At 40.7% G+C, this 25,376-nt stretch overlaps 1 protein-coding gene across 1 annotated transcript; it reads right to left on the bottom strand.

The window, feature by feature from the left end:
* Positions 1 to 5,677: 5,677 nt before the first annotated feature.
* On the bottom strand, positions 5,678 to 25,275 carry LOC140065992 (BPI fold-containing family B member 6-like). Its single transcript, XM_072113556.1, has 15 exons — positions 25,176 to 25,275; positions 23,156 to 23,270; positions 22,666 to 22,770; positions 21,098 to 21,244; positions 20,854 to 20,917; positions 18,482 to 18,542; positions 18,236 to 18,327; positions 15,893 to 16,075; positions 13,472 to 13,525; positions 9,819 to 9,980; positions 8,675 to 8,742; positions 7,867 to 7,909; positions 7,510 to 7,573; positions 6,799 to 6,881; positions 5,678 to 6,120 (listed from the first exon to the last, which is right to left on the bottom strand). Exons 1-15 carry the CDS (start codon positions 25,273 to 25,275, stop codon positions 6,082 to 6,084), a joined length of 1,380 nt encoding a protein of 459 aa, XP_071969657.1. The 3' UTR covers positions 5,678 to 6,081.
* Positions 25,276 to 25,376: the final 101 nt, after the last annotated feature.

The raw sequence follows: 25,376 nt of genomic DNA on the forward strand, positions 1-25,376 counted from the left end.
AGCAGGAGAAACTGAAGATTGGTGCTGTTCTTCAATGTTTTAAGATGGAATAACGAGGGCGAAGAAGAATATTTTGGAGCTCCGGTCATAGTGAAATTATTTTCTCTATTTCTGTGGACATTTTCAAAGACTGTGTGGACCGGTCTTATACCGTGAGTAGCTCCTTAAGGGGCAAACTGTGCACCACGAACAACTGTGTTTCTGGTTATAACTATGAAGTACAAAGTGGCGCACCCTTGTGTTTTGGCCGCACAGACTATATCCTGTTCAGCCATATACTCTTTTCCATAGACCGCATCCATTCTCTGGAGGGAACGCTCCCTTTGTTGTCTAAAAAGCCTTGAATTTTAGTCTTTTTTGTGCAGTTTTTGAGCTATTCATACAGAAGTCTGGCAGAGGAGGATTTATAAATTCCACCCAATGGTTGCTATCCCCGAGGTGCGTTCCTCGACGACAATGCACTGTGCCGCGATCCACGTAGTCCCTGCGCCCGACATCCTGCACCCGACATCCTTCTTCTTCCCAGTGCATGTAAGTGCTTGGGCTTGCGACACAAATTTGAATGTTAAATCCTGTGTTTAGTCCGAAACCGTCGGATCGTCCAACGGCCCGCCTCCCTGATTTGTGTCGCGTGAAAGCGGGCACGGTTGCATGATCGCGTGTGACACAATCCCCGGAGCGATCCCCGAAATGTCGGGAAACACGACGAAAATGCGGCTGCGGGACTCTTAGTAAATATGCCCCAGTAAGTCACAAAATTCTGTTTCAACATTTTAATGCAAAATTCTCAGGATTACAGAGTTTTAGAAATTTCCCTCCAATTTAAGTAAAAGTAAGTACACAATTTGGACCCATGCACATTATCACAACATTGTAATAGGGCTTCACATAGTAATTAACACCGGGCAAGTAATAGGTGTAAGGACCCTTACATGCGGAGAGGGTAATGACGCTATCGAGGTAATGCCGCTGCTTGTGTGCAGGGAGTCTAAGGTACAGAAAAATAGAGCAGATGACGGAAAAACCACAGGCTGGAGGCTTTATCGACAGACACCCAAGAGAGAAAGGTCAATGGAGAAGGTTGTTAGTCCTCTTCTTCATTAACATCTGGACTTTCCATGTAGAGGCTACTATTTTTGCTTCTTGTCCCTTCTTAGTGTAGAGCAGAATACTTTCAGGGTATCAGCTTTTTAAGGTAGCTACTGGGGCATCCTATTTTTATCTAACCCCAGCTGGAGATTATTTCCTCATCATCAAGTAATTGACCTTTTGGAAAGGAGCATTGCAGTTGCTCTCAGCCAAGTGAAAAGATCACAATTTTGTATTTATGCTATACATTACTGCTAACCTTAAAATATTGCTGTGAACAATTCCTGTCCAACAGCAGTGTGTAAATGTTACAGACACGATAAGTATTTGATCTGAGGTGAGGGGGGGATAGCAGTGCTAACTGTGTGTTTTATAGGTGAAGTTTGTCATTGTGTCTTTTATCCATCTAATGACTCTGATCTGTCTCATCTCTCTTTTTCTATGTGTCAGATACTAGTAGAATATTAAAACCTATAAACCCTGTACCCTGATAATCTAAACACATTGGGGCAGATTTACTTACCCGGTCCTGCCGCAAACCTGCGGTGCGTTGTCCGACGAGGATTCTGCTCTGCCGCAATTCACTAAGCTTGTGCGGCCGAGTTCCTGCATCTGTCGCTTCTGCGGCTTCACCTTCTTCTTTCCGGTGCTTGTAAGTGCGTGTCTTGCAACACAATTCTAAATGTTAAATCCCGCGCGTGCTCAGCCACACTGCTGAATCACAGTGATGAACCTTGACAGAGATAGGAGTAAAAACAGCAATAAAACTGAGTAAAATTTTGAGGGGTCAAAATTGAGTATTTGCATATTGTGTTAAAATTTCTAGGGGATTAAAATTTGAGAGGTTCCTTTCTTGGGCAAACCCTAATTTTTGATTAATTTCTACTCCCTGTCTTACTCATTCTTAAAATCCTGCATCATCCTGAAAGTCATTCTTGATTTTAAGGAAACTGCCTTACAAGGTAGCCAAGAGAGGCCATGATTTCCTTATTCCATCCTGAAAAATGTATTTGCATATTTCCCTGAATCCTCAATGGAGCGTCAGTGGCTATAAGTCTCCACACTCCTGCAAGGTGGTCTTAATTGGCAATGTCTTCATGAGGAGAACTCTTATTTGCCGGCCCTGATCCTTTGTACAGCAGTTTAAAATACCCGAAGAGCCGCAACATCCTATGCGAATAGAAGACTATCCGCACCTTAGAAATTCAGAAAACCTTCACAATATTGCATTAAAATGCTATTTGCTAACACAATGACAAGTTGACTGGGCCCTAGTAGGACAAAAACTCTAGCAGTTGTGCATTTCAATATGTCAAATTATATGCATAGGGGTGTATGCCGGTTAAAAACACTAATCCAACAGGTATTTAAGACTACAGGCAGTCCCTTACTTAAGGACAACCAACTTACATCTCTGCCCCCTGTGACCTCTGCTGAAGCTCTCCGGATGGTTTACTTTAGTTTCAGGCTGCAATGTTCACCTGTTAGATGTCTGCAAAGAAGCTTTATTGATAATCCTTGTTCCCATGATAGCAAAAAATTTTTAAAATCCAATTTTTTTTTGTCTGGATCTACAATTATAAAATATACAGTTCTGAATTACATACAAATTCAGTTTAAGAACAAATCTAAAGAACCTATCCATGGAATAACCGAGGACTACCCAAAGACTAACCCGGGGACTGCCTGTGTGTTGTATTTTTTATATATGGTGTTTCTAAACAATTCATGTGTCTGACGTAAACCTAAATCAGTACAAACTATAGTTTTGGTTTTTATGTAGGCCCCAGAAAGAATTTCTCGCCTCATTGAGAGAGAAGAAATTTGCTGTGGATCTTCAGCAAAAAATTGAATAATATGCAGCTCGTGTAAAATTTTTCTGATTGAACCTTCCTCTTTGTGTAAACAGAATCTTAGTAATATAATTGAAATCTGATGCAGATTTTCTATCCTCAATTCCTTTCAGAAGTTGATGCTTGGTGTTTGATTAGGCAGTCAGCCCCTATCATTGGGATTGAGTCTATCAGACCTTATCGCCAGGTTAAAGCACATAAATGAATTGGTTATGGTCTAGCTGCTAAGACCACTAATGATACAAATTTGAAGAAGTTATGGCCCCTCCATACAACTAAAAAGGAAACGACTGTGCAGAAGACCTCTCCCACCAAAAATAAACTTATCCTGATCTTCTTTCATATTTCAATTTACAAGTAATTTTTTCTATACAATGTTATTAAAATGGTCTAAATTTTAGATTCCACGTTTGATGATTATATAATAAGTTGGTTTTAGATTTTTTTTCACATTTTCCCTGACCCATGTTGAGATGTTCTTCTCAAGATTAGGAATAATCCTATAGCAAACAGCGGAGTCTTCTCTTAAGTCATGTTTCCATTGATACTGTAACGTGATGACCAGCCGGCCAAAGGTTGAACGTTGTACACATGTAAAGATACAGTAACCACATCTCTAAGCAAACATCTTAATGGGAGGTTTAGCAAACGTGTAAATATCAGCACAATAGGTTAACTGCAAGGACTTAATCTGTTTAAGGTGTTTAGATGACATATATTTACCCCATTAAATGTCAGCCGTGTTGGTTAAACTTTGAAAAACATCTAAGATGATAAGTGCTCTATAACTCAAGGGCGATAAGGCTCACAGTTATGAGTAGAGCATAGTTAAATACCTAACTATTAACATCGATAATACGAGGAACAGCAAAAACTAAAAGTAGAATAGCTATACAAAGAAAAGGAAAAGTAAAGAGAAAAGGTGAGAGAGGAAAGGTAGGGGTAGAGACAGGAGGGATCGCGGGGTGCCATTGAATTTGTATCAATGTTCACCGGTTTCACAGAGACTAACATTGTTGTACAGTAAAGTACTCAGAGAACTCAAAAACACCTGTCAATGAGGCCAAGGGTTGTAGTACAGAGTAACGTCAGGGGATTGTGCAATTAGTTCTTCCATTTTCTGGGTCAAGGCAACATCCTCGAAGCAGTCACTGGTCGTGGGAGGGTAGTCAGTCTTCCATTTCCTCAGTATAACTGTCCTTGGAGCTTGCAGGAGATGCCTGGTCAGGGACTTCTGTATGGCGACACAGGCATATCAAACATAAAGAGGAGGGCTGCCTCTGGGGAGTTGGGAATTACGGTGCCCACAATGCACTTAATGTTATGAACTACAGAGGAGAAAATGTACCTGATGCAAGGGTAATACCACCAGATGTGGGCCATGGTGCCGCCATGGAGGACCCACAATTGTACCCAAAACCATTTGTGTAGAAGGGAAGGTACTCTGTACCATCTAGTGAGAATTTTATAACTGGTCTCTTGGTGTTTAGAGGCTGTGACTACCTGGTGAGACAAGTAGAAACATTTTGATCAATGAGCATTGGAAATTGTTTTCCCAAGCTCATATTCGCAGACCATACAAAAAGCAGAGGTAGGTGCAGGGCCAGAGGTGAGAAGCAGGCTATGTTACACTCCAAGATATTTGTCAGTTTATCACTTTGTAGAAGATGGGTTCAGTAAAGTTGTGTAAAGAGATGGTTTGGACAGAGTCCATATGGAATACTGTAAAACAAAAGAGTCCATACTCATTTTTGAAAGTGTAATGGACCAGCCTTGGACACTCTTGTTCCATCAAGGTGCAGTACCCAACATGGCAAATATTGCTTTTCTTTGCAGAATCTTTGGACTACGTTATCTCCACTCAAAGCTGAGGTGGTACAGATTTCTTTGTAAACTGACATCTCCAATATCAAAGGAACCCTCTACTTTTCGGCCTCTTACAACTCTCTTTTTTTCTGTATATCTTCCCACAAATCTTTTCCACAAATCATACCAGCTTTCAGGATGACAAAACTGTAAAAATGTTCCAGCTGTTAAGCCTCTGATAACCTAGTTTTGTATAGGGGAACTCACAAAAGACATGAGGTTAGGAGGGCAATTCCTTTAATTCTGCAAAGCCAGTCACATGATCAGTGTACCTTTACATTTCTAGGAATTACTTGGCTTAGATAAACAAGCCCCCTCTAAGCAGACATGGTTGGTAGTGTTAATAGAGCATTCTTTGGATGAAACTATTGGACGGTGCTCTGGTTGCTCTCAATGTTTATTGGACTCTCTTTGAAGAGCACTATATAATGGGGGATTTTCAGGTTAAAAATGTTTCTTAGTCACTCTCCGGATAATACAGTGTAGGAAACACTCTGGTGCTGGCAATGTTTATAGAGCACTCTTTGGACAACACTATACTGGAGATCATAGTCCCATGATCAGGGACTAGTTTTTATCCACAGGAAGTAAACAATGAAGCTTTCTATAGAATGACAGCAAGCAGAGATCTATAAAACCATGAGGAATTGATACAGGAAGTATATTGGAAAATTGTATTGCACAAACAATATCAATTATTTGCTGGAAAGTGCTTAAAGTGGCCAACCCCTTTAAAGTAATTTTTAGTAGCCTCCATATATGTCTTTATGCACTTCTTATATCTCTTCTATCAACACTAGAAATAAATAGAAACATCCGTTTCATACTGGCATATTTTATGTTGGTTTTACAAAAAAAGGGAGGCCGATAAAAAGATTTTTATTTACGGAAAGTAACTTTCTACAAATATTAGACATATGTGTCACCTTTTGAATAAAATCAACCAAAGCTTTAGAAAAGTGCAGCAACATTTAGGACGTGAAATAAAAAGGGAAAATTCTTACTTGAAAAATAAAACAAATTTTTCAATTAACATCACCCATATCTATTGCTGGAAGCATCACCACATTCTGGTGGTGAACCATTACGTTTCCGAGTCTAAAGTCTTTGTCTAATGAAGGGGTTTCCAACCTGTGGTTCTCAAGCTACTATAAACCTATAGCTCCGAGTCTCCAGCTGTCAGGGAAGTCTGGGAGTTGTGGATTCCTGGCATAATCAAATGTAACAATCTTCGATTGGTGGATGTTGCTTCTTCCACGTGTTACAAGGCAATTTAGTCCGTGCAGACATTGACTGAAAGGAAGATCAAGTCCTACAGAAAAGAAAACAAGTAATAGCCACATTATCCCTGAACAAGAGCGAAAGTCAACATGTTCGTAAAGGGGTTGTTGTAGGTTGAAAAACATGGCTGCTTTCTTCCAAAAACAGCTGGCCTTGAGTGGAAGAACACACTCCCTAGCTGTTGCTTGATTCAGCTGCAACTCTACATAACCGGCTGTGAGGCCATGTAATCTCCATCTCGCCTCAATTCTTATGCATGCGCTGGTCATCTCCGCTCTGGCCCTGAGGGAGAAAGGTGAACTGCGCATGCGCAAGAATTGAAACAGGATAGAGATTACACAGCCTCACGTCCGGTTATGTAAAGATGGGGAGAGCACAGGAGGCAGGGGGCCTGCTGTGGCTACAAGGAGATAAAGGGGTTATATAAAGTTGCGGCTGTAATGGCCGGCTCCTCCTTGACTGCTGTGTCCGGAACACCACCCCCTGACTGGAAGCTGACCATGAATATAAGTGAATTTTTCTGGCTGCGGGTAGCTGTCTCACTTTATAAAGACCTGTCCAACATACAGGCAACCGGCCATATAAGGTACTTATTGATACTCATTGTGGTTTCATAGCGATTCACCTGGTGACTGGTTCCCTTTAATGTTATTTCAAAAAAACGATTTGTAAAATGTCAGTAGAGAAGATTGGATATATATGATATTACCTCATCTGTTTCAATCTGACTGTTAGCCAAATTTATATCCAGTTTCTGCATTATTTCGGGGATGGGGATTGGTGGAAGTTTACCTGGAAGTAAAAGTAGATGCATAAATATATTACAACCGTGTTTGCAAATGAGGGAAAATGATCTCTTGTTTGCGGCCTGTTTTGGCCAGTTGGACAACAGTCGATGAGCTCCCCTTACCCTTCCCCTGTTCATAGAAAAGAGCAGCTGCACCACTCAGTTGACTCATGGTATACGGGGGCTGCCTTTTAAGGTAGCAAAAGGAGGTATTGTTTTCCATTTAACACCTTAGAAAACTTATTTGCATTCTTCCCACAATTCCCTAGTGGAGCATCTATGGCTTTAAGTCTCCACACGCCTTTAAGGTGGCCTTAATTGGCAATGTCTCCTTAAGGAGAACACCTACTGTCTGACCCTTGACTCATGGTATAGTGAGACACTTGTACTCCACAGATGCAGGAGAAGGAAATTTGCAAAAAAAAATTACAAATGAATTTCCTCTGAAATGGCTGATTGTTAGGTAAAATAAAAGGTATGTCTGGAAACCTTATAAGGTTCCCTCTGTAGCATGGTTTGTAACTATGGGATGCTTTTAGAACGTGTAGACTGCCTTTAAATAGTTTTGTAAATATTTTATATTCATGCATCAGTAGTTACAGAAAGCCTAGCAATATAAAATGGACAACCTACCATTTATCGCGGGAGTGTACAGTGTATCAATCAGCGAAGTTATGAACTCGTTTAAGTCTTGCACCTAGATAACATAGGGAAGAATGTAAATATATATATATATATATATATATATAAATCATTGACAATATATATATATATATATATATATATATATATATATATATATATTGTATAGATATATCATGTAATCTTTTCTTGCAGAAATTCTTCATTTGTTGACAATAGAAACAACCTACAGGGGAGTAATTCAATTTCATTTTCATAAAGAAGAAGAAATTTGAAAGGACAAATTCAAAATGAGATGTAAATATTTGAACCCTAAAACCGTATATTGAATAGTATTTATTATCTAACCTCAAATTCTCCAACTGAGGATGACCCCAGAGCCAAGAAGGTCCTAAGAAAATAAGATATTAAGTATTTAATTCATTCTAATTTAAGTTATGTTAACATGAAAACTCCAAAACATTTCTGTTGTTATATCTGAGAACAAGATATGAGGAGGTGGGATATCGAGTAGTAGAAACTGAGCCCTGTGATATATTGGTTTTATAGGATTTGGAGCAGGATCTCTTTCTCACCAGACTCCTGGAAGAGACTCTATGGGGGACATTTATTAGGGCTTGATGCCATAAAACTGGTGTAGAAGCCCTCAAATAATAAAAATTACTTGCAAAATGGCAAAAATTGGGATCTCCACGCCAAGTAGTAAAGGAAAGGGCATGAATGTGCCATGGTGGGCAGAGTGGGTCAGTGCTGGGCATTCCTGTGTACTTCCTTGACCATGTGAACAATCACCTTGAATGTAGTAGCTGGCATTGTTTTGGCCGCTGTGACGTCCTGAGGGGGGAAGCAACGGGAGGGAGGAGATATGGGGGACATGGAAGCTTTTTTCTTTATTATAAATTGATCCATTACGGAGCCATTTCCTGAGGGTGGGGGGAAACCACTCCTCACTGGCCACTCCCATGGGACTTGGGATACAGCTTTGTATACAGAAAGGTAAAATTTTATCTAACTTTTTTTGGAGAAAAAACTGTTTTACTATAAAAAACTGTTTGGCAATGTGTACACTATTCTCTATGGAGAATTCTTTACGGAGCCAGAAAAAGAACTCCTGATGACAGGTCCCCTTTAGGACATTTTTGCCTTCTGTTCTTACTTGTCTAGGGAGATCATGACATTAAGGTTTCTTTCATCAGCTTTAAACTGGAGCTTGAAATTCATGTGCTGTAAAAGTAAATGGAGGTATTCTGGTTAGGATTTATCAATGTCACACAGCCTATGAAATGCTATTGATGCTATTATTTTAGAGTGAGGTGAAATACTGCATTTTCATTTACTTTATGTTTCCCTTCTATTGCATCCACTTTTGGCTTTGACTAAAAACTGGGTTAAAGAAAATCTACTATCAAAAGCATGATAAACCAGGTACACTTACTCATAGATTCAGACTTTAAGAATGTAGAAATCTCTTCCTTCCTTCTAAAATCAACTTTTAAAATTCTGCAAATTACCAGATGGGCTAGCCTAGCCCTTGCGTGTTGTAGCTATACAGATTGTTAGTGTGACTTCCCCCCTCTTTCTAGTCCCTGCTGCAGAGATTACAGGAAGAGCAGAGGAGGGCGAGACTGAGATGTGCTCTTGCACAGTGTAACAGTTTGTGAAGCCAGAGCACAGTGGGGCTAGGGTAGCTCTTCTGTTGCATTAGCATAACAAAAATAAGAAGATTACCACCGTCCTGGTGCATGGATCTTTGAGTAAGTGTCCCTGGTTTATCATGAAGGTTTTTGGTGGTAGATTTTCTTTAAATGTTCAGTAACTTCTAACATGTTGAATAAATCAGGAATCAATCACTGGGCATACCCGGGCATATGCCGGGGCCAGAGCTGCTGGGGGAGGCCACATAATGCTGTATATGAGGAATCCATTAGGGGTGAGGGGGGCTTTATATAAAATAAACATGAGGGGGATGTTTGGTATGATTAACTAGAGAATTTTAGGGACCAGGATACTGTTTTAGTTTCTAAATTTTTAATGCCGTCATGTGAGTTCACTGCAAAGGGGCCCACTGAGGCTCTGTTGCCCAGGGTCCTACTGAAACCTGTAGCAGACCCTGGCCTAGACGCTCAATGCAGAGAGGAGAGTCACAGCAGCTAAGTGTCCTCTCACCACTATAGAGATGACTGCAAATTTGAAGACAGAAACCACAAAGAAAAAGCTGTTAGAAAATGAGGATAATAACATTATGTTCCTCATAATCGGTGCTTAAATTCCTTCAGAACCTTATTTACTACAATTCTTACCAGATTTACTTCAAATAACCCCTGGGTGCCTGAGTCTGGTGAAGAGGCAGTCACTTCCATTATTGAGTAAAGATGAAGTATGGCTTTCATAGTATTTGCCGTGACTGATGCTGATTGATTCACAAATATGTTAATTTTGTAATTTTCCAGTCCGGAGGGAAGCTAGAAGTACAAAATTAAATGTGTGAAGCTATTGTGTGTGAAACAACAATAAATAACTCACTAAAGGATAAACGACACAAGACAAGCATTGTTATTGGGTAACCAAAGATTTACACTAATGAAAAATAAAAAATGTGCGGCGTATGGGCCGTACTATGGGTAAAGATAGGATATGTCCAATGGACTGCTTTGTGCAGCCTTTGCTGTCTATGGGGGACGTAAGTATGGCCGAAGCTTGTGGCTGTACATACTTCCCCCATACAGTATTGTGAATGTAGCCTTAGTCTGAAAAAAAAAATCACAACAATCGCGACAGTAAAATACATTTAATAAAGAGCGGGTTGGGCGGTGAGCTGCTCCAGAGGTCTTCTTAAAATCTAGCACCGTGACCCACGTTGACAGCCCCTATTATCCATAAGTTGAGGCGAACAGCTACCAATCAGCTGACAATATTTTACCCAGTTACAGGTTAATCATTGATCCAGCTGTTCAACCAATAACAGCTGATCTAACCTTTCAGCGAATCAGCTGACAGCATCTGGCAGCAAAACATCAGTGGAGAAAAAGGCGGGAAAAGTACCACAGAAAAGAGCAGTACAAAGAAGTGGATTTTACCTCATAAAAATATGAACATCTTCCCTGCTAAACATTGTATATGCTAACAAACCTATGTAATTCAATAGTTACACAAATAGGGGACTGTGACACCATGTTTCCTCTTCCATAAAATATCAAGGGCCCCATGTGAAAAGCATGAACTGTACGGGTGTCCAACTGCTTCATGTGTGATTTCTTTATGTGGACTTTTATTTCTCCTCTGGTGCAGCAGGAGGTGCGGGAGCTCAGTTATCCAGTAAAGATTCCTGCACCTCTTCCCCATCAGCCTCAGAACATTGTCCTTCTGTCCTGGCCCAGTACACAGTACAGAATCCTCTTTCTTGCCAGTCCAATACTCATCCACAACAGGCAATTACATGCCGGGGACATTCAGGCCCGACATCAAACCATCTGACTGAAATCTGGAGTGGCGGGGCAGCATGCTGAAGCTATGCCAGAAGAAAAATAAAAGTCGTCGGGGCACATTTACTTGTCTGTGTAGTGTGCAGGGGGCGCCAGATTCATGATTTCTGGCACCCGTTCTTCATGATTCTGGCGCCCCCTGCACTGCATTGGTGCACCTTTAACATTTGGCGTGCGACACACTTCTTTCAGACTTTGCATGTTAAATCTGGTGCATGGTCCGACTGTTGCATGAAGAATAGTGCAGCCATGTCACAAAGTGTTTTGCGCACCACAAACGTGGCACGGACACTTCCTAAATACCTGGGCAAGCAGTTTGCGCTAGAAAAATTTTGCAAAGTCCGACAGAAAACTGGTTCAAAGCCCTTAGTAAATGTGCCTCATTTTTTCTGCAATGGTTCCACATAGAGCAGTCATACTACCGGTAGGAGCAATTGGACATTTGTACAAATATGAAATAGATACTGTTTAAGGTTTATAGGACTGTTCTGAGGTGACAGTTTCCCTTTAAGACTGTCATTAATCAGTGATATATAAGAGGAAAGGTGATAAGCATCTTAACAGGGAAGTCACAAACATGGAATCTCCATCAATGACTTGAACACTGGACATATTTGAGTTGAGAAGCGGGAAAATGTAGCAAACTGTCAACCATCAGACATCTTAAAGAGATTCTTATTTACCATATATACTTATGGTATACTTAGTGTGCATTCACACTACAGTATGGGGGACGTATATACGGCCGACGTATATACGGCCGATATACGTCCCCCATACACTCCTATGGGCTCACGGCCCTGTACGGGAGCGGTACGGTGCAGCACACGTGCGGCACCGTACCGCTCCGTAGCCCGGGGAAAGATAGGACATGTCCTATCTTTCCCCGTACTACGGCGCCGTGCGCCATTAGTTTCTATGGAGAGGGGCGGGGGTGAGCTGCGCTCACCTCCTCCTCCTCTCCCCGCGCTGCCGTGTGCCCGCCGTACTACGGTGCGGCGGGCTCACGGCAGTGTGAATTTAGCCTTAAGCCTAGTTTTTCAGCACAAAAAAATGTGCTGAAACCCCCAACTCGGCTTATACTCGAGTAAAAATAATATCGGTTTTACCAGGGTTGTGTGGTAAAATTAGGGGTCTCGGCTTATACTTGGGTCGGCTTATACTTGAGTATATACGGTACTTTGCAGATAATCCCTTGACAATAAACTGACTAAAAGGTGTTCTCCTGCTGGGACCACCAGTAATTTTACAGGGAAAATGAATCATTACATAGTCAAAATAATGGGACACATTTACTAAGAATGTAGGAAGCTGCACTAAAAGTATAATGATCGGTGTGGCAGATTCATTATGAACGTGGACCAGAAATCATGAATCTGCAGTTTCCCTGCACTGACCCGACAGAGTTCACCAACCTTTTTGTGGTGCACCTTGAACATAGGGCGTGCGACAGACTTTGCATGTTATATCTGGAGCACGGTCTGACCGAGCACCGGAATGCCCCTTAATATGTTTTGCATGGTGGCTAGTGCAGCGCCACAAAAGGGTCACATACGACATAACTGTGGTGCAGACGCTTCTTAAATACCTGTGCAAACAGTTTACACCTAAAAGAATGTGCACAGTCCATCAGAAAACCGGCGCAAAGCCCTTAGAAAATGTGCCCCAATGTCCATGGGTTATTTGTGTAGTGCAGGGTAGGTCCTCCAGAGTGGGTGATGCTTTTTAAAACTACTTCTAACAACTTCTAAGTGACGTCACTTTAGATCCTTGTTACATCTACGTCACAGTCTTCTGCTGTTTGGCTAAGAAGGCATTGATTTTTTTTACGTGCTTCTCAGTCAACAGTCTGAACAGCGCTCTATTACTGGACTGCTGATTTAAATTAAATCTACCATCCGGTATTCAATCTGAATTATTTCCCAAGGTAGATTTCCTCTCTGCACTATCCCTGAATCCTCATTATCTAATTCTTTTATTTAGCTTTACTTTAAAAGTAGCCTTCACCCGGACCTCACAGGGGCTACTTCCTGCCCCAGTAGCCCCTGCAGTTAATTTGCATATTTATATAATTAACTTTATTTTAAGGAAAGCTAAATAAAATAATTAAATATAAAGGGTTAAGGGAGGGGACATCTACCTTAGGAACTACTTCAGAAAGTAGATTCACAATGGTAGATTTCCTTTGTGACCAACTTCTGTGCTGGTCTCTGTAATCTCTATTCTGTTATTCTTTATTATTGGCTCCATTTTTCATTCTCTTGTCTTGGAAACTTGGCTTTTGTTTGCTCTGTATGTTGCGACTTCAGGACATTTACAACTCCATATTGTGTTTTCCATTTTGTTTGTCCTGTTTTCTTCTGCGGTTGTTGGCTGCCGCTTAGGGTGGACCCAATAAGCAGGCAGGTGACAGCTTGGGGGGGCTCAATATTTAGATCTTTAGATAATCTGATGTATGTGTAAATTCTTACCTCGGGAATGAACTCACTCAGGACTTCTGTTGACATGGCACCTGCATTTACAAGCTGTAAAAACATGAAAAGATGTGTAATTAGTTCAATTATTCTGTACAGATCCTCCTTGAATCACATGCGCAATTTCCATCAGCTCCATAAAGATAAATGGAGCAGAACGGACATGTGTTGTCCTCTGCTCCACTTATCTCTGGGAGCGACAAGGGGTCCGATGGAGGTATCTTGAACCCCATTGGATCCCCATTCTTGTTATCTGTGGGAGTCTCATCCATGAGACCCCCACCAATCAGCAAGTTAGGCCCTACCCTGGGAAAACCCCATTAAAGTCTAAACACATCTGTGTTCAGGGAGGAGATATTCTGGATGAGCTTGATATGTGTTTCAGGGCAGCGGCGTCGCTAGTTCAAAAGATCCGGGGCCCATACCCCAGATCTTTTGGCATGTGCCCAGGATGTCTCTGGCTCAGCAGGACACTTGTCCCGCTGTAAGGGCTACTCCTGCCAACTCTCACCTCTATCTGCAGATACAGGTGAGTACTGTAGTGAAACGTGGAGCTCTGTGATTCACTACAGAGAGCAGAAGACCAGTGATGTAATTACACCAGGTCTCCTGCTCAAAGCTGCTGACTACAGTGCCAGTGAGCAGGGGGCGCGTTATGATGATGTCACCACACCCGTCCTGTACACTGAGAAGTAGAGGTGAGAGAGGAAGAAAGGAGAGTATTACTGTTTTTTTCTTTGTTTATTATACATTGTGAAGGGAAAGCTGTAGTAGAAGGACATATCTGGGTGACTGTGGGGCTGTGGGGGAAATTATTGGGGGGGGGGGGCTGTGAAGTCATTCCAAGAGCTCTGTGTGGACAATACTGGGGAGGCTGTGATCACATTCACTGGCTGGGGGTAGCTGTAAGGACACTAATAGGGGGGACTATTGGGACGTTACTGCTGGGGCTGAGGGGACATTACTGGGGGACTGTGAGGACATTACTGGGGGGGGGCTGTGAGAACAAAACTGCTGGGGCTGTGGGGACAATACTGCTGGGGCTGTATAGACATTACTTGGGGGTCTGTGAGAACATTACAGGGTGGCTCTGGGGACATCCCTTGTGTTGCTATGGGGGCATTACTGGGGGGTCTGAGGGGACATTTTGGGGGGCTGTGAGGACATTGGGGGGTTGTGATACCATAACTGGGGGGCTGTTAGAACATTACCGGGGCCTGTGAGAATATTATTGCTGGGGCAGTGGGGACATTACAGGGGTGCAGTGAGAACATTACATGGGGGGGGGGGGGGGGTCATGAGGACATTACTTAGGGGGTTGTGAGGACATTACTGGATGGGCTGTTAAGACATTACCAGGTGCTGTGAGGACATTACAGGGGGGCTGTGAGGATATTACTGGGAGGCTGTGGGGACTGTTACTGGGGTCTGTTTTATGTACAGGAGTGGACACCAATCAAAGTTTGGTACATATGCATTGGGACCCATGTCCTGAATCGTTAATGACCCTAGCAATACCCCTGTTTCAGGGTGCGGTCATGCACCGTGCTTGCAATGGATTTTTACATGTTACTATGTGTTTGGCTGTTTTGAAAGCTTCTTTCTTTATTTCTGGGTGTGTAACAGCTGTGTTAATAGGCGAGGACATAATCATATTATGCCTGCCACCTGCTGCACAAAGCAGTAGAGAGGCACAATGATTAGAGGCACAATAATTAGAGGCACAATCGTGACTCTGCATCATTATTGATTTCAACTATATCTGATAGACACAGATAGAGTTGTCGTTCCAAACAGACATAGTAGGTGCGGAGTCAGCATAGTCCAGGGTAGGGTTATCAGTTGTCATGGCCCACCAGTGGTTTCACCAGCGCGCCAGTGGCCGAGTTCGTGGCATGTATCTCTTTAAAAAGATATTGATGATCATATTCCTATTCCTGATATCCTATTAAATATCCATTGATATCCATATGGATTTAGTACTTCTAAATCATGCACATTTGCATGCTGGCTTGTGCCTCCTGAAACAGCACATGGTCATTTTTTGCTTTTTATTACTTACTTTTTGAGAAAACCACATTTTAAAATTATGCAAATGAGCTCCTGGCTACAGCACAGAAGCTTCTTCTGGCTCAACCGTCTGCTAGTTATTCATGTCTCTGCCTGCCTCCTCCTTCCCAAAGCATAGAGCCGATTGAAGGCATGAATAATTAAAAGAAGATTCTGTGATGTCACCAGGAGCCCCTGAGGCTCATTTACATAATTGTAAAATACACCAGCATGTAAGTGTGCTTGGTTTAGAAGAACTCTACCCATGTGGTAGATTTCTTTTAAGGATAGAAGATAAATACATTTTGAAGAATCCCTTCCACAAATGCGTCAACATCATAGAACAAGTTATTATAAGTTATTCCTTACATCATCTTCACTGGCTGTGAAATTAAAAGTTCCTTCTTCTTGAAGCACACTGAAGGCTCGACCCAGAAAGTCGGCTGTCAGAAAAAGGTTTGTTGTAGTTTCAGGAGAAGTTGGCAGAACAATGGAGCTTGTGTTCACATCATCGGGGGAGTCAGTAAGATTTTCTCCTTTTAATACTTGGATCTTCAAGAAAATATAAAACAATAAATCATGAAAAGGAACCTGTCACATCAAACGTAATGTCACATCTGCAGGCAGAATGTTATAGAGCAGAAGATTCTGAGCAGATTATATATAATGTCCTATTTACATAATGTTACAGAGCAGGAGGAGCTGAGCATTTTGTGCATGGTGTGTTGTCCCCAACTGCATGTTATAGAGATTTGGAGCTGATCAGATAATACACAGCATCCTATTTGCAGGCAGCATGTTAGAGAGCAGGAGGAGCTATGACTGTACAAAGTGTCCTATCTGCAGGCAGCATGTTATAGAGCAGGAGGAGCTATGATTGTACATAGTGTCCTATTTGCAGGCAGCATGTTAGAGAGCAGGAGGAGCTATGATTGTACACAGTGTCCTATCTGCAGGCAGCATGTTATAGAGCAGATGGGGCTGAACAGATTTTAAATGGTGTCCTATTTGCAGGCAGCATGTTCAAGAGCTGGAGGAGCTGAGCAGATTGTATAACTTGTCCTATCTACAAGCATAATGTTATAGAGGAGAATATTCTAAGCAGTTCATTTATAGTGTTATATCTGCAGGCAGTAAGTTATAAAGCAAGGAAATGTGAGCAAACTGAACATAGTTTCCTATCTTAAGGCTACATGTCACAGAGCTAGTGTGGCCAGCATTGATCATGGCAGTGGCTGGTGTCTGCAGTATTATTGTATAATACAGAAGACACCTTTCCTGTAATAAGACTGCTCAGCCTTTTAGCCATCTCCATACATCCCGTATCGCACTGTGACGGACAGTTACATTATGGGGGGTTTAAGGAGCTAAAGGGACCTGAGTGAAGTTGGTCCCCTACCTTGTTCAAATATAACAAAATTGGTGTCAAACGTTTGTGGAACATTTATGCTGGTTTGTGCAGCATAACTGTTCATTTGTGCTGCTATCGTTTTTAAGATATTAATAAAAGTTTCCAAATTTCATTTGTGCGTTTATCATTTTTTAGGTATGTTTAGGTTTTTAGATAAGTTAAAGTGTTTAGCATGGACTGGTTAAAAAAGAAACCAAGTGACATTTCTCTGGTTTGATCACCAGGGGGAGCTAGCAGACACATTGGGGCAGATTTACTTACCCGGTCCATTCGCGATCCAGCGGCGCGTTCTCTGCTCTGGATTCGGGTCCGGCCGGGATTTATTAAGTTAGTTCCTCCGCCGTCCACCAGGTGGCGCTGCTGCGCTGAAAAGCATCGGAACGCTCTGGAGTTCCCCGAGCCGGGCTGAGTGAAGGTAAGTTCAAGCTCCGCGACAGATTTTTTTTAAAAAATGCGGCAGTTTTTCCGAATCCGTCGGGTTTTCGTTCGGCCACGCCCCCCGATTTCCGTCGCATGCACGCCACACTCCGATCGCGTGCGCCAAAATCCCGGGGCAATTCTGTGGAAATCGGCGCAAATCGGAAATATTCGGGTAACACGTTGGGAAAACGCGAAGGAATAAACTCTGATGACCTTTGTAAAAAATATAAATATATTGAAAATGATAGAGGCACAAACAAAAAATTTTGCTGTAGAAACCAGCACAAACATTTGACACCAGTCTTGTTTGATTTGGTTAATGTGGGTCCTGTCTGACCTTTTGACCTTTATAAAATGCTTTATATCTTCAAAACAAAAGCAGCACAAACAAAAAATTTAGCAGCACAAATCAGCACAAATGTAGCTCAATTGATTGGCACCAGTTTTGTTTGATTTGGGCAAAGTGGGGGGGGGGGGGCTGGTTGACCTCCAATGACCTGGAAACTTTTATTAATATCTCAAAAACGATAGCGGCACAAACTAGAATTTATGCTTCAGACACAAACGATACTACACTCTATATGACTATGTGCTTGATGATAAAGAGATCTGAGCATTGCAATCGCTTCAGAATTCTATACCTAGACAACCCCTTCAAGGATTTTTCTCTATGTCTATAGGGAATATGGCTGTAAAGACAATTATTTGGTAGTCCATATGCAGACACTCTAATCAGTCATTTCAGTAAGCTACTTTTGTGAAGACCAAGTTACAGGAGCCAATGGTTGAAACGTATGAAACGTTCTAAGTGAGAAGCACAACACATACAGTATGGGATGTCCCATTAAACAAAAGTCTTCAACAATCAATAATGGACTTACATTTATTTCAATCTCAACGTGCTCTTCTGTCACTGATGGTACTGGAGACGACATGTAGCGGATGCTACCGGATTGTCCAATCGGGAAACTCGCTAAAGAATGTAATCAGTTAATTAAGTGACTCCATACAACAAATACAGTTACACAGACTTATAGGATAAAGTCACAGTTAATCACATTCAGGGGAAAAGGAAGATCCATGGTTTGTAGATCTATGATCAGGTGTGTAGGAGTAAAATACTTAACTGTTTTTCATGCAGATCTTTTTATTGATTTCATTGAGGACATAATCCACAGCCGGACACACCTAAAATGTAGGGTCCATAGAAACGTTAACGTCCCACAGAGAATAAACAATAATAACCTACAAATGTTTGTCCATTGCACAAACAAGTCCAGGGTTTTTATCTAAGGGATTGACCTGTGTTTTAGTACAAGATCTGTGGTGGAAATCAGAGGGTTAAGAAGAAATAGACATTTGGCTAAATCGATTTTGGTGGTACCTGCCTAACTGAATTCCCCCTTTAAGGAGATGTCAGGGGATAAAGGGCTCAAATATTTTGCCTATTATCATCCAGATCTTTTTGTTCTTGTGGAGGTAAACCACCATCAGAACTTTTCTTGAAGGAGATCCTTCCCTCAGTTCCTCCAGAATACATGAACTCTCAGGCTAGTTGAAAATACATTTGTATGGGGATGAACCAGACTTACTCTAGACTACCTGGGTGTGGAATGACAGTGAAGTTGGAAAAAATTGGTGCATGGCGAATCCATTGGTTTTTCCGAGCGATTTAAGTTAATGCAATTTTTCCTACAGAACATTTTTAGCATGTAAATGATGTTGAAGGAAATCTACAGATGGGACACTACTTTTTGAAGTAATTTTCGATGAATATTGCCTAATGCTGCAGCAGCTACACCTCGTTTTTGGCTTAAACTTGGAAACAGTTGCTGCCAAAAGAAACTTTAATATGCAAATTTCTTTCAGAAAAGAAAGTGGCTACTGGGGTTGTAGAGTAGCCTTCGCCCCAAGAGCTGTCTCTGGCTACTCCAGACCCCCAGTAGCCCAATTCCTACCCACACCCCCACATCCCCGCGTGTCTTTTCAAACTTATTGCAGAGATGTGCCGGAGATGCGCATCTTTATCCTGAGCATAGCTTCCTCCAATGACAATGCATCGCTGGCAAAAGACGCAAGCGCAGAGCTCAGGAGGGGAACAGCTATCAGGTACCAAAGTTAAAGGGGTATTCTCGTCTGGGCATTCACATTCAGTTTCATTAATCTGCCATATATAAACATTTCTTCAATTGGATGTTATTAAAAAATGTTCCTGTGTGCAGATAATTTCTTATAAATGTAGTGATATGGTCCCTTAGAAAGAAGACTGTGTCCCTGGATACGGCCATCTCTGCTGGAGGGATTGCACAAAGAAACAAAAAGGTTTTGTATATGCAATGTCAAGGAAGTTACTGCAGGTCCCACAGCCGTCCTGTAGTAATGATTGCCGAATACAGATGGTTAGGCAGGGTTCAATAGTGCATCTCTGGCCACCGCTGCCAGAGTGCGGGGTGGTCGTAACCGAGGAAGCCATCTCGTTTCTAAGGGACTACATTTATGAGAAATTATCTTCACACAGGAACATTTTTTTTTAATAACATCCAATTGAAGAAATGTTAATATATGGCAGATTAATGAAACTGAATGTGAAAGCCCAGGTGAGAATACCCCTTTAAGGCTTTCTCTAATGTTATCATCAGGCAGTGGGGAAACTGATGGGTCCCAGTGCGAAGTCTGTGCCAGGCCCCGACTGTAATGTATGGTTTAAAGGACTAGTCTTCTCTTATGGGAAAGTGACTACTTTCGGGCCACCTAAGCCTCTTGCCCCGGTTGCAACTGTGCCCTCTGCACCCTCTAAATAATAATAATCTTCATTTATAGACAGCTTGACTTCTGTTTTCCTCCCATATTTGCCAAAAAAAAAGTTTATAAAGCTATTCTATAAGTTATACATACATTCAAATAGATAAATTAAATAATACTCATAAACACATCCCTTAAAAACAAGGCCTCACATGTCTTGTCAATACAAAGTTTGACTTTCTCAATTTATGCCAATTTCTGCATTTATATGCACTTTTGTCTATGCCTCCTTTGAGAGCTTCAGCCTTTCCCTGTTCTAACCATGCTGCCTTCTGCACATACGCACAGCTTCCTGTTTCTCCTTCTTTCAGTACATCCCAATGGTGTCTCCCAATATAGATGGGGAGGGAGAGGGAGCAGGATGAGTCATATCTTTCTCTGCTGCAGGCCCCTCTTATTCATTAGTGTTCAAACCATGTAAACAACAAATCATGGAGAGTCTGCACCTGGAAAAATGTAAGTAGCAGGACTGCTGAATCACTTGAAAATTCAGGGATGAATATTAAGGCAGTATAGGGACATGGGCAACTTATATAAAAGAGAGGCCATCCCCTTTACTTCTTTTATGAGAGGGAATCTCATTTCTTTGACACTTGAGTTCAAATCTATTCTACAGAGTAATAAATCTTGATTTTTTTATATATCTTCATTATTTTATAAATATGACTTATGGTTTTCCATCAATTCTTTTACTTACAGTAGTAGGCAACATAGTTTTAAGGTTTTTATCCAAAAAATTATTCATTACATTCGGCAAAATTCTGCAAAATAAAAAAGAAACCAATAATTTTAGGATCATAAAATTGACCTATAAAACAAAATTTCTTAATGTGTGTACATTTATGTACCGTAAGTATTCAGGTCTTCTAGGGCTTCCAAAACTTTCAATTATATTCTTATTTATAGACAATGTGGTTGTACAAAAACCTTGATTCTCTTACCCTTTAGGAAGGTTGGCTTTTACATCTACAAGATGGGTTTTACATTCCACTCTTCTGAATGTGGGGCAATCGACATTCTCCTTTTTTAAACTCGTGTTTGTAATTATGTCCACTTCCATTTTCATGTATGTTTTTCCACCCAAGAAACTGTTAATGGAGAAAAAAGTTATTGGTAAGATGTGTGTGACCATTTCTTACTAGGTCCCAATACGACCAGGCCCTTTTACGTGTTTTGCATTTCCATTTTTCACTCCCCACATTCAAAAATCTAAAGCTAATTTTTCCATGTACAGAGCTAAATGAAGCCTTGTTTTCTGTAAAACAATTTGTACTCTGCAGTGTCAGTATTTATTATTCCATGCCGTGTACTGGGAAGCAGGAAAAAAATTCGAATGCAGTGAAATTGGTGAAAAAAACGCATTTATGCCATTTTCTTGTGGTCTTCATTTTACGGCTTTGACCCCAAATGACAAGTCTGCTTTATTCTTTGGGTCGGTATTATCATGGGGATAATACATTGTATAATATGCTTTAATACATTAAAACCTTCTATGCCAAAAAAATCTCCATCTTCACCATCTTCTGGTGCTAGTCACTTTTTCATACTTTGCTGTACAGACCTGTGTGACATGTCATTTTTTCCAAGATGACATAATATTTTAATTGCTACCATTTTGAGGACTGTATGGCCTTTTTATCACTTTCTATAATTTTTTTTATTGTTGCCAAATGGCGAAGAAGTGGTGTATCGGAGTTATTTTCTTTTACGGAGGAAAACAACGGGAATAGCTGTTATTTCATTTTGATAGATCTGACATTTTGGTATAAGGAAATACCTAATTTCGGTTCTACGGAAACAAGGGATGATTTGAATTTGTAGGGGTTTTTTTAACTTTTTTTTAAACTATTTTTACTACTTTAACCCTAGGTTGTCTGATTGATCCTACCATGTACTGCTATACTACATGGGGATTTTATTGAAATTTTTTTTCAATGTGCCACTGTCACATTGGGGCACATTAACTTACCCTTCCTGAAGAGTTCACAGAAAGTGCATTGTCCGATGATCATGCACGATTTACTAAGATTGTGCGATATCCTGCATGTGTAGCTTCCCAAATTCTCAGATCCAATCTGAGTTCCCCTTCTTCTTCCTGGTGCATTGTCTTGCAACACAATTTGAAACTTAAATCCCAGGCTCAGTCCGAATCAGTCGGATCGTCCGACGGCAATCCCCCCGATTTCTGTCGCAAGGAAGCCAGCGCAGCTGCTCCACAATCTGATCGCATGCGACACAATCCCAGCACAAACTCATGTTAAATACCTGTCAAAGCTGCAAATCCCGAAAACGGCAAACAGTCCAACAAAATGTGATCCGCGACCCTTAGTAAATAAGCCCCATTGTAACTAATGAGCAGAGAACATACAGTCTTGGGTCTCACTAAGACCCAAGGCTTTCATGGCAACAGATCGTTGCTCCCAGATGACGTCACGGGGAGCAATGATCTAAGCTAAGATGGCCAGTGGTGATCAAACAGTAACACCCACAATTGGTGATTTCTTCTTACCTTTTCCCGCTGATATCGATCTTGTTTGTAACATACATCAGGATACCAATGTTTGGTAGAATTTCCATTGAAATCTTAGAGAATTCAATCTTGTCCACCTTTATACTATGGGAAAAAAATGATGTGTGGGGGGTTGACTCTTCTCAGGTCATTTGCATAGGACTTTGAAGGCAATTTTTAAAGGTAAACAGGTGAGATGTCACATAAAAGAGGAAAGATTTTTAGGAAAGATAGCCATGCCCTATCTGAGGGGGGGGGGGGTATTCATTTTGTAGTCTAAAATCCCCTTAAAGTTCTAGACATGTTGGAGACATATGGAGGAGGTTGGGTTTTCACACTGATTCTTTACCCTCAGTAGTAAAATCCCAAGATACAGTTCTATTTAAACCAGACCGAAAGACCAAGCCAAGACCCTTTAAACTTCTCGGTTCTTCAGATTTTCTTACTGCTATTTGAAATACAATTTCATTTGAGATCTACTTTCACTTACTTGGAGATACCCTTCACTGGACTTTTGCCCTTTTTGCCGCCCATGGCTTTCTTAGCTGCAGGTGAGTTGGCCATTTGCTTTAACGTACTTGTATCTGTCAAAATATCTTTCACAGCTGTAAAGGTAAAGATGGTACATACAGTGGAGACAACAGAAGCAAAAACATGGAGGGAATAGTGTTCTACTCAAGGGGGACATTTGTTTAGTGGTTAAAAGATGTGTTAGACATTGTAACAGTCAATTGGGAGAAGTAGCAATTGCCCCACCTCCGATTTTTTAGTAGACTTTGGCCAAGACTACAAAAACTACATTTTGACCAATAATCAAAACATTTCATAAGTTCACACAGTTCAGCCTTACAGATATAACAAGAAGATTTTGGTTACTTTTCATAGCCAATACCTAAAATTTTAAACAAATCATCCTGACTTCTATTATAGACAGAAGCTATGATGTCAGAGTGAACATGGGGCAAGTCTAAAGCTGGCTATTTAAATAATTACTAGAAACGAGGGCTACTCAATAGAAAGATCAAGTTGCTTAGGACATAACAATATCAATGTTTTGGAGGATGGAAGGTTCTCAGTTCGATTCAGGTCCTGACCTGGTCCTGGTCAGTTCTATGAATTAAGAGAACATGGGAACCGGAACTACCTTTACCTTTAATGGTCTGGTCTAGATTCATTTTCTGAGTTTGACCTAATTTTTTCGGATGGTTTAGGCTCTGAATTTTTTTAAAGTTCAGTTTTTTGTATGTTAAATTGTTTGAGTATTTTCTTGGGTCTACAATTATTTTGTCAGCCTTGCCAGTACAGGTGGTCCCTGACTTAAGAAGACCCAACTTACATACGACCCATAGTTACAGACAGACCCCTTGACCACTGTGACCTCTGGTGAAGCTCTCTGGATGCTATTACTTTAGTCCCAGACTGCAATGATCAGCAGTAAAGTGTCTGTAATGAAGCTTTTTCGATAATCCTTGTCCCATGACAGCACAACATTTAAAAAAAAAAAATTTTGTCTGGAGCTACAATTAGAAAATATACTTGTTTCAAGTTTTATACAAATCCACCTTAATTACAAACCAAAAGAACTTTTATGTCTGTAGTTTAGGGGGTCTAGGATCTGAATAATATTAAGATCTGGTCTTGGGTACAAATTTGTCTTAGGGGCCTAGGGTCTATATAGAGCTTAAAGGTCTGGTCTGGGGTCTTAATTCAGTTTAGGGATAATATAAGTTGTGTGGTCTGGATTCTAAGTTTGGATTTCTTTCATAATTAGGTAATAGTGTTAATTAGTTTTGTGGCTTAGCTATGTCGTTTTCCTCCTGGCAAATTATGGGGAATCTTGATGTATACAGTTTGCAAAGACATTAAAACAAATAAACTTTACTGTTAAAACTGACTTTATATTATATCTGTATGAAAACAAAGTAATAATCATGGAAATTTGGAAATGTTTGACCGGTTTTTGTTTTGTCTTTTTCCTACTTTCCTAAACAAAAATTTTCCTAATTTTTTTTTCCTATTTTTTTTTTCCTACTTTCCTTCTCCTCTACTAATTGCTGAAATAATTTACTACTGTAAATCTATCGAGGGTATTTTCCATTCACAATTCATCCAATGATTCTTAGTCTTTCATAATGTTGGGAATATTCAAGAAAAGTCTTCCATTTCTTTGTATAGTGGTAAAGTTTCTAAATCTTTTGCAATCTTAACTTTTGGGTTCATGAAAAGTAGCCAATCACAGCCTTCTATTGAATTCTTGAGATTGATAACTTTGTCTTTATAGCATACGATTGATTATTCTACTAATAGTTGTGTGTATCTGCACAATAAATCATGTCACATACTAATGCATTGAAAGAAAAGTCCAAAAGTTTGAGATATCTCACATAGGATTTGTGAATTTGAAAGACACATTATCCCATAACCTATTTCTTTTAAATACACAATTACAAGTTCAGATACATAGATATTTAATTGGAGATATACATAATAAAATCCAACTTCTCCCTTACCATTCTGTAAGGCACAACTGTCCAGCTGCAGATAAGCTCCAGGTCCATGTGACTGACACAGGGTTACAAGTCCTAGGAAGACCCCAATGTAGAACAACATGACCGCGCTTCACCCCTAACACAACAGTAAACAGCAAAAAAGTCAAAGCCATCCTGTGTTGCTTGATATCAGCATGTAATGCGGCTTGGGATATCACTTTA

Source organism: Engystomops pustulosus, chromosome 6, assembly GCF_040894005.1.
Source record: "Engystomops pustulosus chromosome 6, aEngPut4.maternal, whole genome shotgun sequence".
In the NCBI taxonomy this organism is placed as follows: domain Eukaryota; kingdom Metazoa; phylum Chordata; class Amphibia; order Anura; family Leptodactylidae; genus Engystomops; species Engystomops pustulosus.